This window comes from Cornus florida, unplaced genomic scaffold (assembly GCF_030987335.1).
Source record: "Cornus florida cultivar Cherokee Brave unplaced genomic scaffold, ASM3098733v1 CherokeeBrave_3.0.0_Hap2_Chr10, whole genome shotgun sequence".
NCBI lineage: Eukaryota > Viridiplantae > Streptophyta > Magnoliopsida > Cornales > Cornaceae > Cornus > Cornus florida.
In genome coordinates, this window is record NW_026775580.1 from 24677296 (window position 1) to 24696121 (window position 18826).

The following is an 18826-nucleotide window of genomic DNA, read 5'->3' on the forward strand; positions in this document are numbered from 1 at the left end:
TAGAAAATATAGTTTCTGCATTAAGCTACTTTCTCCCAAAACTTTTCCCACACAAAATACAGGGAAATAATATTTTCTCGTGAAAACTACCTCTTTTTATTTAAAGTTTCTATTTTATCTAACAACTGAATCATGTCAAATAATTAATTTATTTATTTTCTAAATGAGTTTCTTTTATATTAGAGACAAGTTCTTTAACAATTTATATTTTAGTAGACTCTAGAAGGCAACTTCTCTCTAAACATACTCTCTTGCAATACTATTTGGACGAATTTTTTTTTTTTTGGTTCTAAATAAATACATTGTATCAAATATATTATACACCTCTATTATATAAACAAAGAATTATATCTATATATTTTTCTCTTTTTGTGTTCTCTGGTTGAAAGCCCATGAGTCATAAGCCCAAATTTTTTAAAATTTTTTATTTTTATTTTTATTTTTAAGCTTCCTTATTTCTCTTAAATGAATAGATAGTTCTGCTTCTGAATAGATAGTTCTGAACAAAACTTCTGCTGAAGTTTTGAAGTATCGTTTTAATTTAAACAAAATAAATAATTATATTATTAAAATTTAATAATTCATCATTTTATTAAAACTTTGAATAAAATAAACAATCATCAAACACAAATTTATTTATTTTTTTAGTATTTGAAATCATAAGGGTAATTTTGGTATGCGCAATCACTTCTTTTCATTTTCATGCTATCCAAACTAACAAACTAATATTTTCATATAATTTTCCTAAATAAATTTTCATATTAACCAAATGCTTCATAGAAAATAACTTTTCTTTTCATTTACTTCACTTTTCTTTCATTTTCTATTTCTTTTCCTACTTATTTCTATCTAACCAAACGGAGCCTAAAGGATAATTAAGTTTCCAAGTCAATTTGGTTAGTTTGAAAATTTTGTAAGAAAATTATGTAAAATTATCATTTTATAGTTTGAATAGCATGTAACTTACCACAAAAGAAAGGGTAATATTGTAAATTTACAAAACTTTCTCCAAAAATCAAAATTTCCTTGTGTTTTTTAGAAAAGAAAAATTATGAAAAAAATAGGTGGTTGTGGAAAATAATTTTCCTCAAAATTTTCCTTTTTCTGCCAACCAAACTCTTCAAATGTTAAAAAAAAAAAAAAAAAAAAAAAAAAAAAAATCATTTTCTTTCTTTTCTTGTTATTTCTATCTAACCAAACGAAGCCTTAGGTGACTCTGAAATAGACTTGCGGATTTTTTTTTTTTCAATTGTTTGGAATATTTTTGTCTTTGTGTATTCAACCTCTGTCTTCCATTGTCACACATGGAAAACTAATGACACTTGTATCCACTGTCACATATAAGAAAAATATACGCATACACTGATTGGATGAATTGGGTTCAAATTTAGGTGCTTCTTATGTAAAATATTTTCTAAAAATTATTTATTTATTTATTTATTTTTGGGTGTTTGGTTGATTTAATACTTATCTAAAATATTTTACCAAAAACTAACCAAAATAACTTACCTTTGAATTTTTTGTAAGTTTTTTTTACGAAGCACAACCCAATCCACTCCATTAACCTTAACCTCCCACCCACTAGGGCTGCAACTTGGGCGGGCTAACCCAGCCTAACCTAAGCCCAGCCCAAAAATTTTGAAATTGGGGCTTATATTCACAAATCGGGTTCATGTTCGGGTTGGGTTTTGTCAAAACCCAGACACATTCGGGTTGGGCTTGGGCTCAACTGAACCCAACCCGAAACCCAATTTTTTTTTTTTTTTTCTCTCTCTCCTCTTTATCTTTCTCTTTCTCTCTCTGTAGTATGACACAGCTTCGATGCAGAAGAGAACCAAACAATTCTCCATCGTATCTTCGTCGCTCGCCATGGCCATGGGAGTCTCTTCTTCTTCTGTTCTTGATCTGAGAGGGATTCATGGTGATTAAATTGTACTTGATCTGAGAGGGATTCATGCAGAAATTGTGCTCCTCAATCTTCACAAACTGTGGCTGATATGCTTTCTGGGCATCTCCAAGAATCGTTTTCGTCTCCGAGAATTGGAAGCAATTCAACGCCGACGATGGCGACGAAGACAACGAGCAGTTGAATCTGAAATGGGCTTTGATTTTTTGAACAATTTGAAATGATATGCTGAAAGTACAAAGAATTTCCCCCAATTACAGAGAGAGAATTTCTTCACTCCCAATGCTTTCTAACCTCTTTTCCCTCTCGATTTCCCTTATTTATAGACGGTTACAACCTCCTCTGGCCTGGGCCTTATCTGCTCCTTTTTGCCTGGACTTAACTTTTCTCATTTTAATATGGGCTTCTGTAATGACTTTATAGACCTGGGCTCATCCCGCGCGAACTTGCTCCATGCTGTTTGTCCATACCCGACCCGTCCTTTGCAATACGGATCATTCCAAGCCCGGGTCATTTTGGTGTCCTCATTTGCCCCCAATAATCTCTCTCCTCATTAATGAGGGTGAGATTATTGAAAAGACATGATCTTGGTCTGACGGCTCGGAGCAATGACACGAGGAATCGAACGGCTGGCACAAAAACCCAAGCTTCGAGATCTGCAGCGCCACTTTTTTTGGCTTAACCTTTTGAGTTCCATGTCGTCTTTACTTTTCCTCTTTATAAATTCCGGTCTTTCAACCTTCACCCTTCTTCTTATATCTCGCTTCTACTCTCTGCTGCCTTCCTGCACATTCCAGCGATCCTTTTCAATTTCTCCGGCGAGTCTTTCCTTTTCGATTTTTAGCTACTGTACCGTTGCTGCGTTCATCACAAACTTTCAAGGTCAGTTTTTTTTTAAATCTCTCTTTAAAAAGACACCTTAACTGCCTAGGACTCTTCCCCTTCTCTATGGCTCCCCCTAACCTGAACGCCATTCGATCCAAGAATTACATTCCTCGCGACGTTTCTCTCAGAGTCTATCCAATAAACTTAGACGGGAGATCTAGTGAGGGTCTCCTTCCTGGGGAAGTTTTATTCTCCGCCGTTCACTTGAACGTCATTAGGTTCCCCCTACACCCATTCTTTTGTTATGCTTTCAAAAAATTGGGGCTCTGCCCCCTACAAGTTAACCCAAACTTTCTTAGGGTAATTTCAGTCCTCCTGCTCTTGAATCGTGACAGAGGTCTCAATCTTGACATTATTGACCTTTTCCTCTGCTATCGGATTAATAAGATTTCACAAAATGATTTGTACTATCACATCTTCCCTATTGACAAACAGTCGATCTACATTAATAAGAACTCATTTGAAAAATGTTGGAGATGAAATTTAATCGTGGTTGGTGGGAATTGGCAGACTCCGCTCGTCTAATCCTTCTCTATCCCTTCTTCCTTTAGAGCATGTTCTGTATCTGGCTATAAAAAGCTGAAAACACATCCTACTGAATGCCACTGTGAAAGTTGTCTTCCCCGTTTTTGCACTTTTCTTTGTAGATGCCTTCAAATTCCCCATGATGAACTGGTTTACAGCGTCTGTAGGGCTAGGCTAGACACCTTGCAAGAAAGTGTGCTGAACAATGTCCCTTTAGCTACTGATTTACTTACATCTGACAATCTCTCTGACATCTCTCTTTTAGGGTCTACAATGGAGAACATTCAGATCCCATCGTTCAGCAAGAGGAGGCGTCCTGCTCCCACCCCTTCTAACGCTCCTGCTATCACATCATCATCTACACCTGCTTCCACATCGTCTTTCCTTGTTGTCTCTGCCCTAGAGCAAGTTGTGATTGTTCCAACTGTGATTCAAGTCACAAACCGTTCTGCTGATGCGCCTTCTGAGCTCACTCATGCTGAGAACCCTATTGTGGGCCATACTGCTGAGATCCGTCCTACTGCTCCCATCATTATGCCTTCCAACATCTCGTCTGATACTTCCTCAGAGAGCACTCAGGATGCTGGAAATTCTCAAGACAATGGAGGGCCAGCTAATGCTGGTCTGTCAGAAAAAAGTTTAGGAAAAAGGCCAATGCCTGAGGGCGGTCATGATTAGAGTGATATCCCACCAGCCCGGAGGATCAGGACGGCTTCCTTCAGGGTTACTGAACCATTGCCCCCTGCCCGGTTCTTCATTCCTGAAGGCAAATCGGCCAGAACCTCTGGTCCGATTCCATCCATTCTTCTATGGCGACCTTTGCTCAGCCATGAAGATGGATCAACCATTGGCCCCACTGACTCAACATACAAGGACCCCATCACCTCCTTTGCTTTCTACAAGGGTTTCTGGACCCCCAAGGACCTTAAGATTCAGAACAAGCTATCCTTTGGTGAGATGTTCTAGCGGTTCCCAGCTGCTGCTATAGAGGTGACTCTTCTTTTTATTGAAATGCGTTTCTTTTCTGCTATGACTCTTTAGTAGCTAGTCTGACCTGAATTTCTTTTTCTTTATGCAGACTTTATTCGAGATGTTCATTTTTCAAAAGACCATTGAAACTCTAAACAAAAAGCTTAAATCCCTCTCTGTGGGCCTTAAAAGGTCTGTTGAAGCAGAGAATCTCCTTGAGGCCAAAGTTGCTGAGCTGGAGTCTAAGCTGAGCGAGTCAGAGAAGGGGGTTGCTGACTTAAAGGCTGAGAGAGACGGTCTGGCAAATGAGAGGGATTCCCTCATAGCTGAACGGGATACCCTGAAGACCGAACGGGATTCTCTTCAGGATGAGGTTGATGTCTTGAAAACTGAGAAGAGTGTTGCTCTGACAGAAAAGGACTCTCTCAAAGCTGAAAAGGGAGACCTTCAGCACTCATTCATTGCTGAACGGTTGTCTCATGCGAACTCACAGGAAAAGCTCTTAAACGAACGGTCTTCCTTGTTGAACATGATCTGCAAAGTCGAAGGGGGTATGAAAGCTCTCCTTGCTCGCTTCACCAGAACCAGTGCCATCCGGTATGCTGAAGGGTACAGAAACGGTTTTATTGACCATTCTCCCCCTGAAGGTGAATCAAGCTCTTGTGCTGGTCCAGATGAATTAGATGCTTCTCTGGATATCCAACCCCCAAATAATTATCAAAACCCACCCTGCGACTCGGCTGAGAATATTTTCATTGAGTGTATAGAGGTTGCATCCTCAAGAATTGTCCCACCCTTTCATCCCCTGAATATTCTTCCCCTTTCTACCATTGTGCCCTCTTCCTCAGTTGCTGCTGACAGACCTATACCTGCTGAGGGAGTGATTCATCTTGACTCCCCTTTTAAGGATGATAGGGCAGCTGAGAATGGAGAAGACCTCAATGGTCCAGAGGATGATGGTGTAGAGAATGATAGGTTATAGCCTGGAGAAGATCATCAGAACTGACATCCAGTAGCAGTTTTTTTATTTTTTATTTTTTTATTTTTTTATTATTATTATTTTTTTTAGTCTTCATGTATCGAGCTATGTACCTTGGGACCTTTTGGTAATGAATGACAATGCTTTTGCTCAGCACGACTTCCATCCTTCAAGTTTTCTATTTTCAACTTTGTAGTGTATTTTCACAAGTGCTTAACGTTCGGCCTTGTCACCATTCTGTCTTTATCTTACTTATTTTTGAGCAAGTGTTTGGCGTTCGGCTTAAAGTGCCAGCTGCCACTAACTTTGCTAAATGCCTGGCGCTCGGCTTGAATGTCTCTTGCCACTTGGCTTTATTTTTATTTTTTGAGCAAGTGTTTGGCGTTCGGCTTTAAGTGCCAGCTACCACTAACTTTGCTGAATGCCTGGCGCTCAGCTTGAACGCCTCTTGCTACTTGGCTTTATTTTTATTTTTTGAGCAAGTATTTGGCATTCGGCTTTAAGTGCCAGCTGCCACTAACTTTGCTGAATGCCTGGCGCTCGGCTTGAACGCCTCTTGCCACTTGGCTTTATTTTTATTTTTTAAGCAAGTGTTTGGCGTTCGGCTTTAAGTGCCAGCTGCCACTAACTTTGCTGAATAGGAAGAGTGTCAATTAATTTTTGACAAAGAAGAGACTTTTTATAAAATATGGGAATTTCATACACTTGCAAGTATGCAATTTAAAGTGTGCGTATTACTTGAAATTAAACTCTACTTCTACTGGTAGTACCTTTTCAGAGACGTAGCATTCCATGGCTTATTGACCACCCTTCCTGCCATAGTTTCTAGGACGTACACCCCCTTCCCTATGACCTCTGCTATTCTATATGGACCTTCCCATGGGGAGAACATCTTTTTGACTATTCCCACCTTCCTTTTCAGAACCAGATCGCCAAGAGCGAAGTCTCTGTGCCTCACCTTCTTGTTATGGCTATTCACAAGCGTCTGTTGATAAGAGGCAAGCCTTACTGCAGCCGCATCCTTTTTTTCCTCCAGCAAATCGAGATTAAACCTCAGCATTCTATCATTCTGCTCTTGATCCCACGCCAAGCTCCTTACAGTTGGAACCAAGTGCTCGACTGGTATCACCGCCTAGGTGCCGTAGGCCATAGCGAATGGGCTCTCTCTAGTCGACCGTCTTGGGGTTGTTCTGTAAGCCCACAAGACGTTCGGAAGCTCATCTAACCATTTTCCTTTTTCATTCTCTAGCTTTTTCTCAAACAAATATTGTCCTGTTTGTGATTTCGGCTTAACCATTAGCCTGGGGAAGACTGACTGCTGCTAATTTCTGGTTGATTCCATATTCATCCAGCAGTTCTTTCACTTGCTTGTTATCGAGGTTGGTTCCATTGTCCATCACGATTGACCTTGGTACGTCAAAACGACAGATAATATTATTCTAGATGAAACATCTTACTTGAGTTTGGGTGACACTAGGGTACGGCTCTGCTTCTACCCATTTGGTGAAGTAATCAGTTGCTAGCAGAATGTACTTATTCTGCGATCTTGCAGTCGGCAAAGGGCCAACCACGTCCATCCCCCACTGCGCGAAAGGCCATGGGGTGGCCATTACATGCAGGTCTTTAGGTGGTTGATGTATCAATGACCTGAACCTCTGGCATTTATCGCATCTTCTAGAGAATTCTTCTGCATCTCGTGCCATGTTTGGCCAGAAGTACCCCTGTGTCATTGCTTTGTGTGCTAAAGATCTTCCTCCTGAATGATTTCCGCATACTCCCTCGTGAATGGTTCGCATAATCTGTCTAGCTTCTGTTGGGGTAACACACTTCAAATATGGACCCGAGAAGGAAAGTCTATACAACTGATCACGCACAATGGCATACTTTGCCGCGTTGGACCTAATTTTTCTTGCCTCGTTGATCGGTTGATCAATTATACATCAACCTTCGCAATAGCACGAATCATTGTAAAATAGGGCTATTGGTCGGGTAAGTCGAACCACTGGGACTGCGCTAGTCTAATACAACCTAAATGTCTAGAATCATTCTTAGAATGATGAAAGGTTTATAGAGGTTTTGTTGGATGTCACTTAAGCTAGGAAATTAAAAGTGCATAAAGCAATAAATTGCAATGAAATTGAAGAAGTGAGATACAAGTAGAAACGACTAGGGAGATGAATCCACACTACTCCCTAAGTACATGCTAGATTAGGTCTACATTTGGGGATAAATAGCATATATGCAATGGTCAAGAAATATGAAGCAACTTCGTTGCTTAATAATCATCAAGAAGTTCACTTAATCAAAACAAGAATGATCCATCAAAAGCTACCATAGTTGAACTACTTAAACTAAGGTGTAGAATCAAATACACTATCTCAAGCAAAAGACCATCAAGCTTTCAATCAAATGGTGAAGCACATGAAGGCAGGAATCAAGTATAAACCATCAAAGGAGGTACCTAAGCAATGGAATATCAAGTTTCAAAATCAACATGCCTTGAAAAACATTCATAGTCTATATTTTCATTGTCACTATGAAAATAAAAGCAATAAGATTGATCCAAGAATCATCAAAGATATGACAATGAACTTACATCAACCATTTACACATTAAAATTCATTACAAGAAGGAATATGCTCTTAGACTATGAAACTTCCACACATTATACATTATAGTCCCCAAAAGTATAACCTAATCTAGAACATGATCAAAAGAGGAGGCTTCATCACCTCCCTAGATGGAGGTTTAGCTCTCCATTGATACAAAAATGGAAGAAGAAGAAGAAGAATACCACTTCATTTTCGAGCTCTACTGTAGCACTCAAGAACACTCTCCTCCTTGCTCTCTTCTCTCCCCTCTATCTTGCCAAAATTCAAGGATGGTAAATGTGTGGCCTTTGGTAGCCTTTTATTCTCCAACAAAACCCTCTCTCTCCTCCAAGGAACACCTCCAACCACTTCATAAAGAAGGAAGATGGCATTGAGAAAACCAATGTGCAAGTGGCTGAAATTGAGCCATTTCCGAGTGCAATCTGCCTGATTTTCGAGCACTCGAAAAGTGGTCTCGAACACTCTAAATTAGTGCAATGTGCAACATGCTCTTCTTGCTCAGCGCTAACCTACTTTGGTAAAACTGCTATAACTGTGTGCCCTGAACTCCGAATGATGATCTGTTTGAAGATTTGGAGAGCCGATTCAGTGCTTTAAAAACTTCATGTTTTGATGAAGACCCAATTCTCAAGTCTGGTTGGTCGAAAATGGGGAGAAAGGCAGTACTTCAGTGCTGCCAGGCAGTTCTGCGCACCTCTGTTAAGAAGATCGTAACTCTCTGCTCCGAACTCCGAATGATGAACCGCTTGAAGATTTGGAAAGCTGATTCAGAGATATAAATCTTTCATGTTATGATAGAAGTCCAGTTCTTGAGTTTGCTAGGTCAATAATGGCGACAAAAGTTAGGATCACTGCTGCCAGAAATTCAGAAATGGCACCCTTTTTGTTCAAAATTCCACAAGGCATCATTTTTGCTTCCTTTTTGCACTTTAACCTGAAAATGCATAAAAACATGCAAATGGAGTTAATCTACATAAAATAATCAATTAATGGACTTTGTTAATGTAATTTAGGGCGCTTGAATATACAGTATTCAGCGCTTATCACTCGTCCTTTTGCTCGGGGAGTGCACCATTACGTATGAAAGCCATGATTTGATCAATCCAGCTCGGCTCATATGGTATAACATTAATATGTTGAGCGCTCGGATTAGGCAGCTCATCAAAAATGGAAGGTTGGATCAGTACGTCAACCGGGATGACCCTAGCCAAAGTCTCTCCAGAACTGGATGCACTACAAGCCAAGCGGTCGGCATCTTCGTTATACTCTCTCGGCAATTGGATGAACCTGATCTGATCAAAGCCTTTCGCCTCACGCAGAACCGCAGTTCGGTATGCTTCCATGGTCTTATCCTTGGCCCCATATTCCCCATTGACTTGCCGAATGACTAGTTGTGAATCACTATAAGCAATCAGATTCTTGATCTTCAGTTCTTTAGCCAACTTCAACCCAGCTATCAACGCCTCGTATTCTGCCTTATTGTTGGTTGCATTGAACTCAAGTCTTATCATTTGGCTCAGCGTAATTCCTTCTGGTGTTCGCAATTGGATTCCAATCCCTGCCCCCATTTGATTCGAGGAGCCGCCCACGAAGAGCTTCCACAAAGAACAATTATAATCCTCTACCAAATCTTCAGCATTACATTCAAGTAGGAAATCCACCATCGCTTGACCTTTGATTGCCGTCCTGGGCTTGTATGCAATATCAAATGAACTCAATTCAATGGGCCACTTAGTCATTCTCCCCGATAGGTCCGGTTTGTGCAGGATCATTCTCAAAGGGAAAGTTGTTAAAATGACGATCGGATGAGATTCAAAATAATGTCTAAGCTTCCTTTTTGCGTTGACCAGCGACAAGATCATTCGTTCGGCCCTGGAGTACCTTCTTTCCGGCTCAGACATTGTTTTGCTAACATAAAACACCGGGAACTGCTTTCCTTCTTTGCAACGGATCAGAACGGCACTAGTCGCTATACTGGATACCCCAAGATACAGAAAGAGCTTCTCATTTGGCTCGGGAGCAGACAGAACCGGAGGATTACGCATGTATTCCTTCAGGCTGGTTAGCGCCTGTCGTTGCTCATCCCCCCAGGTTTGCCTTCCGTGCCCTCGAATTGTATCAAAGAAAGGTTTACAGCGGTCCGAAAGCTTGGAAATAAATCGGCTCGGTGCAGCTATCCGACCTGTGAGTGCTTACACCTCCTTAATTATCTTTGGCTCTGTATTTCTGATCAGGGCTTCTGCCTGCGCTGGGCTGGCCTCAATTCCTCTATGATTGACCACATGTCCTAGAAATTGACCGGAGCTTACGCCGAATGAGCATTTGGCCAGATTAAGCTTCATCCTATATTGGCGCAACACATCGAACACATCCTGCAGGTGCGCTAAATGATCGCTCTTCTTCTTACTCTTGACCACCATATCATCAATATAAGCCTCGACAGTGCTTCTTATTTGGCCCTTAAAAATCTTGCTGATCAGCCTCTGATAAGTAGCTCCAGCGTTTTTTAATCCGAACGGCATGACTTTGTAGCAATAAGTCCCTCGTTCAGTAACAAACGAAGTTTTCTCTTCGTCAACTAGATCCATGGGAATTTGATTATAACCGAAATAAGCATCCAGGAAGGTTAACTGCTCATATCCTGTGGTGGCATCTACCATTTGATCAATCCTTGGCAATGGGAAACTATCCTTTGGGCAAGTTTTATTCAGATTAGTGAAGTCGATACACACTATCCACTTCCCATTCTTCTTCTGCACTACAACAACATTGGAGAGCCAGGCCGGGGTACTGAACTTCTCTGATGAATCCGGCTTCAAACAGCCGATCAACCTCCTCAGCTATAATCTGATTTCATTCTGGAGCAAATCTTCTCTGCTTCTGCTTCACTGGCTTTGCATTCAGATCTACATTGAGAGAATGACAGGATACAACAGGATTTATCCCTGGCATATCTGAATGGCTCCATGCGAATACATCTATATTCTGAGTCAAAAAATCAGTCAACTCTAGTTTTTCTTCTTCAGTAAGTTTAGTTCCCACCCTTGTTGTTTGGTCCGGTTTCTCATGGTTAATCTTCACTTCATAAAGGGGTTCTGTGGTCAGAACTGATGGCACCTCCTCCCTATCTTTGCTGGGAGGAGGGTTCTGTAATTGCTATTTTGGACTGGCAGAACGGATGGGATTTTTTCCTTTTCTAGCAGATTTCAAAGTTACTGAATAACATTCTTTAGCTGCAACCTGGTCCCTGTGTATGTCTATCACCTTGGTCCCATCTGGACCCAAACATCGCATCACTTGACGTAAGGTTGATAGGACGCCCTGAACTCTGTGAATCCATCCTCTGCCCATCAAGAGGTTGTAGGATGGATGAATTTCCACGACCACAAAACTTTCGGTCAAAACTCGCTTAGCAGCTTGTACTGTCAATTCCACAATTCCAATGGGTTCCACTTGCTTCCCATCAAATCCGAGCAACGGATTTCCTGTGGGTTTGAGTTTTTCGGGTTCAATCTCCAGTCGGTCGAACGTCACCCTGGGTATGACATTCGCACTACTTCTTGGATCAATCAGAACTCTTCGAACTAGGCATTCTGCAACTGTCAGACTGACGACTAATGGATCTTCATGAGGAATCTGAACGCGTAGCAGGTCCGTTTTATCAAACTTTATCGATGTGGACGCGTTCTGCTGGTGCAAAGCGTGCACACTGCCAATCCTTCTTTTCAACTGGGACTGGCGTAACCTCATTCTGAGCAACTCTTCTGACTCCGTCGTTTGTTCAGGCTGACCACGAATTGCATTTATAATCCGGACAGGCTGAGAGTTGTGTTGGTTCGGCCTCTGGTTCCGCTTGATCTGCTCAGTCGGGCGGTTCTGCTCTTGCGCCAGACCTTGAACATAGCTTGCAAATCCCCCCTTTGCGATTAGCATCTCTACCTGCCTCCTTAGGTTCCTGCATTTGTTAGTCTGATGTCCAAAATCACTATGGAAAGCACAATGTTTAGTTTGATCCCTATGTTCAAGAGGTTGCCTGATTGGCAGAGGAGGATGAAACTTATCTTTGTTCTCTTGGTATACCCTCGCTAAGGTGACTCTGAGTGGAGTGACTGATTCCTCCTCCCTGGGCCTCTTTTCCGCCTTCCATGAGGGGTGACGTTGCGGCTGAGCTTGTTTTTGCCGGATCTTGGCTTTGGACTTCTCTTCCGTCGAAATAATTGACGTCTTCCTCGAATTAGCTGCCTCTTCCTCCTCAAGACGAACAAAACCGTCAACTCTCTCGTTCAGCTCGTCCATGGTCTTTGGCGTATTAACCACCAAGCTAGTGTGGAATGGCATCCCCCGGTTCATTGCGAGTTTAAATGCTTGGACTGCTGTGGACGGATGACACTTCATTACCATGCTTTTAACGAGGTTGAACCGGGTGAGAAAAGCTTGGAGCCGTTCATCCTTATGCTGCTTCATTGTGAAAAGGCTTAATACATCCTTAGCCGGACGTTTATTCCCGTAGTACTGGCTTATGAACTTATCGCATAAGTCCTGGAAACTGGCAATTGAGCCCTGAGCCAAATTCTTGAACCAATTGAGAGCTGGTCCAGCCAAGCTCGTAGGGAAGCATTTTGCACATCAAAGGATCATTATTAGTATTCAAAGCCATTTTCAACTGAATATGGTAGATGTGATCGACCGGATCGGTTGTTTCGTCAAACAGAATGAAAACCGGCATGGAGAACTTCTTCGGATTCGGCGCGTTCAGAATTTTATCAGTGAACGGAGATGCAACCGTCCTTGCTGATGAGCGCAATGCTTCGTTTTCCCTTGAAAATCGTGACGGAAACCCTCGATCGGCAGATTTCCTTTCTGAACTGTGGTAATCAACTGTTGCTAATGAAGGTCGGTAAGGCGGATCTAACGACCTGTCCTCCGTAAACTCACTTTGCCACAGTGACGTAACCCTATGCTCATATGCCGGTGCTTCCTCCCTCATAATCCGTTCATGATGCGGTTCTAGATGAATAGATCCTTCTCGATCCTCTACTCGACGAACATTCGGAGGCAGATCACCGATTATAACTTCATCACGACGTGGATCAACACGATTGACACCTTCTGGATCACCTTGACGATCAGCTTGGGACGGTAAAGCTCCCTCTCCTTCAGGAGGTGGCCTCGAAATTGCAGGAGCCTCACGACGCTCCATTCTAGCTCGTAACTCTGCATTTTCTTTCCTCAAAGCGTCGATCATGTTCATCAGCTCATCGAGCTTCGTCTGCTGGCCGTTCTCCAAAGGATTTGAGTTCGCCTCTCCGATCATCATTCCAGATCGAAGCAAAGTCATCAACTGCAGATTTCTTGACCAGATCGGAGTTCCGCTAACGCACGCACACTAGATCTGAACTCACACTTGCTGAATTCAGTCCGCTACTGGCCGGATTCAGTAATCACAACAGATCGCAATTGTGTAGTTCGCCGGATCAAGCACAGATCTGATCTGCTTGGATTGGACGCCAACTTCTTGAAATCAACCGGAGCTTGGACTCATCGAGACAAATCGTATTATCACCAATGTTGATTCAGCTTTCGCAGATTAATCGTCTTCCTTGCAGAGTGTTTTGAATTGATTCGATCTGGAACAACATCAATCAATCCTTCCTGTTCTTCCCACAGACGGTGCCAATTGAAAGTACAAAGAATTTCCCCCAATTACAGAGAGAGAATTTCTTCACTCCCAATGCTTTCTAACCTCTTTTCCTTCTCGATTTCCCTTATTTATAGACGGTTACAACCTCCTCTGGCCTGGGCCTTATCTGCTCCCTTTTGCCTGGACTTAACTTTTCTCATTTTAATATGGGCTTCTGTAATGACTTTATAGACCTGGGCCCATCCTGCGCGAACTTGCTCCATCCTGTTTATCCATACCCGACCCGTCCTTTGCAATACGGATCATACCAAGCCCGGGTCATTTTGGTGTCCTCATATGCCGATATGGGTTTTGATATAGGTACTAGGTTTTGAACTTTTGATTCTAGCAGACAGATAGATAAATTGAAATATATGGGTTTTGAACTTCTGATTCTTGTTGATTTTGTAGTTGCGCAGAGAGAGAGAGAAAGAGCAATTTCAGAGTTAGAGAATGAGAATAGAGATGGAGGATATTAGTGGAGGCTGAAATGATTTGCCCTAAAAATATATATATTTTTAATAACAATATAATTAAATATATATAATATACACATATATATAAATTTTCGAAAAAAAAAAAAATTTAAAAATTAACCCGTCAGCCCGACCTAACCCGGCCGAAAATATTCGATCCGTGTTATGACCCAACCCATGTTAAGTACAATTCGGGTTGGCCCAACCCAACCCGATTCGGGTTGAGGTTGGGTTCGGGTTGGGCCAGCCCAACTTGCAGCCCTACTACCCACATACCTCAACCTCTACTTTGACTCCACTCATGGATGTCAACCCTTTACCTACAAACCTGAACCTTCACTTCAACACTCTCTCTCACCACACACACTCCACGCCATTGAAGCCTCTCTTCCGAGCACAACAGAGGCTCTCTTCCTCTTCACATCATATGACTCTCACCCTTCATGGTTTGAAAACCCTCGAAAAAAGTTTTGAATCTCATCTTTATCCTTTTCTGACACTGTTACGAATTGCTCGCTTAATCTAATTTTTTATTTTTTTGATTTTATGTTAAAATCCATTTGGATTTGTTTTTTTTGGGTAAGTCAATAAATAGATAGAAGGTAGAATGTACAACAGGAGGGCAAAGGCCAACAAATATGAAGGCAAAACAAGGCTAAACAAGAGCCTAACTCAAAACCAACTAAAACTCGAACCCCATCCAAACCTATATAACCATTGCTACCAAACTAGCAACAACAGAAACCATGGAGAAGAAGGGGGAAGAACACAGCTACTAGATCACAGAGCTCGGAAGGCTCCAATCATCAACAACAGACCTTGAGATAGCACAATCAGAGAACAAAATGGTGGAGAGCTTGCATCGGATACAATTTTCAATCTCTTTGCAAATCTTCATTTCAGTTAGACGCTTCCTTGAGAAGGTTCGGTTGTTTCTTTCTCTCCAAACAGAGTAAATAATTGCTGCAAAGCACATCTTGTAAGCTATACCTTTGCTAGACTTTGAATTGGGACTCCATAAGTTAGCAATCCAATCCACAATGCCCACAAGACTCTGTTATCGAGAGTAAATGCCACACTTGTTCTAGAAATAGGTTTATTAGATCCTGACATGAATGTTCACTTATTCAGAGGATGTTTCTGAATTACCAACCACGATCCCTTTGCGTAGAACCACGAAGGTTCGAGGGAAGAATGGGAGAGATCATTACAATCTTGCTTAAAGACCCAATCCCCTCTAGATGACGTAATCGCCTATTTTTGTAGGAACGATTCTAGACATTGTGTAGTCAGGGATACATAGGTAGTAACAATGATCCTAAGTCGGTGGTACATCTAAAATGCGCCTGAATCATGGTAAACTTGTTAGTGCAAAAATACTATCCCCGAAGAGGAAAGCATAAGAAAATTTGCATAAAGGAGTTGGCACTACTAGAGAGGCCACTCTAAAGAGAACAACAAAATGAAAAGGTACATAGAGAATTGGCACCCTTGAAAATGCCACTCTCATAAATAGAGCAACAAAATGATTGATCAATCTAAATTTTCTAAACAAATAGCTCCTAATGGGGCACATGCCCTTCATGAGGCCTAGGTACCTAAACATGATGAACTAATAGCTCTTAATGAGACAAATACCCTTGAAGAGGCATATGTACCTAACAATGATGGGATCTCAATAAATTATAGTGAAAAGAAAAATATTGTCGACAATATATATTTTTAATTATAGTTGCTCTCGATATTATAACAATGATAAGGATCCTGAATGTCAAATCGATGTAAAATGATTGGCCAAAATGAAAAGAAATAATACAGGCATAATTTAAAAATACTTGGACCTATAGTCCAGACACTTAAAGGTAATAGTAATAAGCCTGTAAATGAATATTTGTACTATAATGAAATGAGGGAAATTAAATTATAAGATACAAAGCATGACTGGTAGTACAAAGTTTCTCTCAAATACCTGGTATTGACATTAGGAGACATACTCTCCTATAATGGATTTAATCACATTTTTATTTTTACTTTGACAAACTAAGTTAATTATCTTTCTGAATCCACATAAAGCTTGATCACAAACAAGATACTGATTAACTTGTAGCAACACTGTTATATCAAGGCGATCTATGAAGCAAACAATAAATTACAACTTCTTTAAGTCACTTAAAGATACTCGCAATTCATGAAGCAAGCTGGGAGTACGTGTAGTTGATGTCTATAGTAAAATAATTGAGAAACTGATGCATGATATTGAAACTCAAAGATTTTCCATGCTAAAGTAATGCAACAAATATGCATATAAAGGGGAGCAATTGATTAGAAAGGTATTGGCATAATGTACTATTTTTCCTTTGCTCAGGTTTTGTCCCACTGTGTTTTGCTGACAAGGTTTTAATGAGGCAGTTTTAACCTATGTCATACCATTTTCACATACACAAGAATATTGTACTATTTTTCTTTCACTAAATTTTTATCCCACTGATTTTTTTTTTTCTAGCAAAGTTTTAACGGAGCAATTTCTTATTGCGTATAATGGATTTCAAGGAGGAGTGTTATACAGTATAAGGTCCATCATATTGTTTACTCCCAGCAAGTCATATGTAAAAGTGATAACAACTTGTGCCAAGGCGATGAGAGTTGTGATAGGCCCAGTGACATGGATGAATTGTATAGGCGTAGTGACGTGGATGAATTCTATTAGCCATCTGATGTTTATGTTCTTTATTGGTACACTGATGTGGTATGATATATGATGCAAGAATTGCTTGGATATTGTAATCTGCATTCTCTCTAATAATAAAACTTCCTTTTGGGTGGTCTCTATATACATATATATATATTTTTTGATAGGTCACTCATCATATATTTTATATATTTCTTTATTTATATATTCATAACACAAACCACATTTTTTAAATTTGATTATAACACTTTGTTTCCCTATCCTATCCGTAGAAGTAAGGTGAGCAACACTAAAGTGAAAACTCTCTTATCTAGTAGTTTGCTAAGGATCTGTTTACTAACAGGAATAATTTCTGTTTTCTACTTTTAATTCCTAAAAATGTAAAGTAAAAGTACAAATCATGTTTTTTAATATAATTTTACCTTCCAACGGTTAGAAAGTACTTTCACGTTAATGCATTAGCTTTGAGTTTAGAGGAGCCCCAAGTGTCTAGAGTAACCCCACCAAACCAGCTAAGCTCAGGATTTTCAACTTCTTCCCTAATTCCTGCAAAAAAAAATATTATATTTTGTCCTTTTTCAGCAACGAACCAGACGTGGAAGCAATCAAGTCCAACGCTAGGATAACCATAGAAGTAGATTGAAAGTCCACAGTAGAAAACAAAAGCAGACAGCAGCGTACTATGTAGATATACATATATACACACACATACATACATATATGCTTTTTACATAAAGTATAGAGTTAGTGCAAAAAACCCCACTCAATTATTACCTTTTTACAAATAACCTCCTTGAACTAAAGACCGGTATAAGATAATTAAGGACAAATATATCACAAAAAACTATTTTACCCCTTCTTATTTAATTTGTCATTTCTTATTAAATTATTTTTATTATATTTTCTCTTATTTAAATATTAATAATACCAGTTACTTTAATTTTATAATTAGTATCAATTTATCATAAAAATTATAAAAAATAAATAAATTTGTAACTACCATTTTCTAAAATGATTAACTTATTATAATAAAATTATTATGCTCATTTTAAAAAAATTTAGTGTAAAAAATACCTTCTTTTTCATGCAATATTATAAAAAATTAATAAATGACGTAAATAAAAAATATCTTCTTTTTATGCAGTACATTCATGAAAATTAAAAAATTACTTAATTTGTTTCAAATTTTCTAATTAAATTTTTTTATTTAAATAATTAATTTCAAGAATTAAAGGCAAACTTATGCAAATTTAATGGAGAATATTTTATTAAATTAGTATGATTTTTTTTCATCATTTATTTCAACAAGAAAACTAGATCAAGTGTAATTCAATAAAAAAGGGTACTATGGTCATTAAATGAAAAATAGGCCAAGCAATGGAGCATTTTGCAACTAAATGTGATAGTTTAGGGAGTTTTATGCACAAAAAATACTTCAGGGGGTTATTTGCAAATTTGGACATAATTCATGAGGGTTTTTTACACTTTACCCCTAAAGTATATACATAAAATATACAGTATGATGCGACAAGAGCTATATTTTTCCATTACGTAAGAAAAGAATGGTTGGCACATCAACATCACCAGTGGTGGGAATAAGTTTCCAATCTCAGAAAACCAAAGTTGCATCTTGGCAAAGCGAAACTGAGGCTGGAGTTGATACCATCAAACAGTACCCCTGTTTTTCAGTTGTTGTGCCTCCGACATACATCAGGCGGTGATTTTAAGTGGTCAGAAACACAAACATACAAATGAGTAGTTTCGCAACACCAAAATTAATGTAGTATCTAATCTGTACAGATACAATGTTGATTTTTGCGATAAAAAAACTCGTAAAAATGTACACAATTACAAAATCCAAACCAATTTATTAAAAAAAAAAAAAAAAAATAGAAGTACAATTAAACGTGCAGGCTGCCTGGAGAAGGTTCATCTGTGATCACGAACAACTCCACAGAACGGAATGGCAGTATGAATGTCATATAATAACGGTATCCACTGATAACTTGCACATGGGTGTTTTCCCTTCTCAAGCAGGCAATGGTTCCTCCATGACTGCGATTTTAAAAATAAAAATATTAAGGTAAAGCATTTTAGGTTAAACT

The 18826-nt window shown here is 39.6% G+C and overlaps 2 protein-coding genes across 2 annotated transcripts in view; both read right to left on the reverse strand.

The window, feature by feature from the left end:
• Nucleotides 1-10729: 10729 nt before the first annotated feature.
• On the reverse strand, nucleotides 10730-13190 carry LOC132277439 (uncharacterized). The gene is made up of 3 exons (XM_059779297.1): nucleotides 12597-13190; nucleotides 11093-12436; nucleotides 10730-11023 (listed from the first exon to the last, which is right to left on the reverse strand). The coding sequence occupies exons 1-3, from the start codon at nucleotides 13188-13190 to the stop codon at nucleotides 10730-10732; spliced, it is 2232 nt and encodes a 743-aa protein (XP_059635280.1).
• A 5277-nt stretch (nucleotides 13191-18467) lies between these two features.
• The window catches only part of LOC132277480 (vacuolar protein sorting-associated protein 20 homolog 2-like), a 34595-nt gene continuing 34236 nt past the window's right edge, over nucleotides 18468-18826 (reverse strand). The window contains exon 6 of the mRNA XM_059779333.1: nucleotides 18468-18776. Coding sequence (XP_059635316.1) covers nucleotides 18751-18776 — 26 coding nt within the window. The 3' untranslated portion in view covers nucleotides 18468-18750. The remainder of the gene's footprint in view (nucleotides 18777-18826) is intronic.

Excerpts from the sequence above, each read along its gene's own strand:
- LOC132277439 (XM_059779297.1), bottom strand. The coding sequence starts at position 13,190 with ATGATCGGAGAGGCGAACTCAAATCCTTTGGAGAACGGCCAGCAGACG. Across the intron at positions 12,437-12,596 it reads CGAAGAAGTTCTCCATGCCG|GGCTCAATTGCCAGTTTCCA; the intron begins GTTTTCATTCTG and ends AATTTGGCTCAG. Across the intron at positions 11,024-11,092 it reads CAGCTAAAGAATGTTATTCA|AACCCTCCTCCCAGCAAAGA; the intron begins GTAACTTTGAAA and ends TAGCAATTACAG.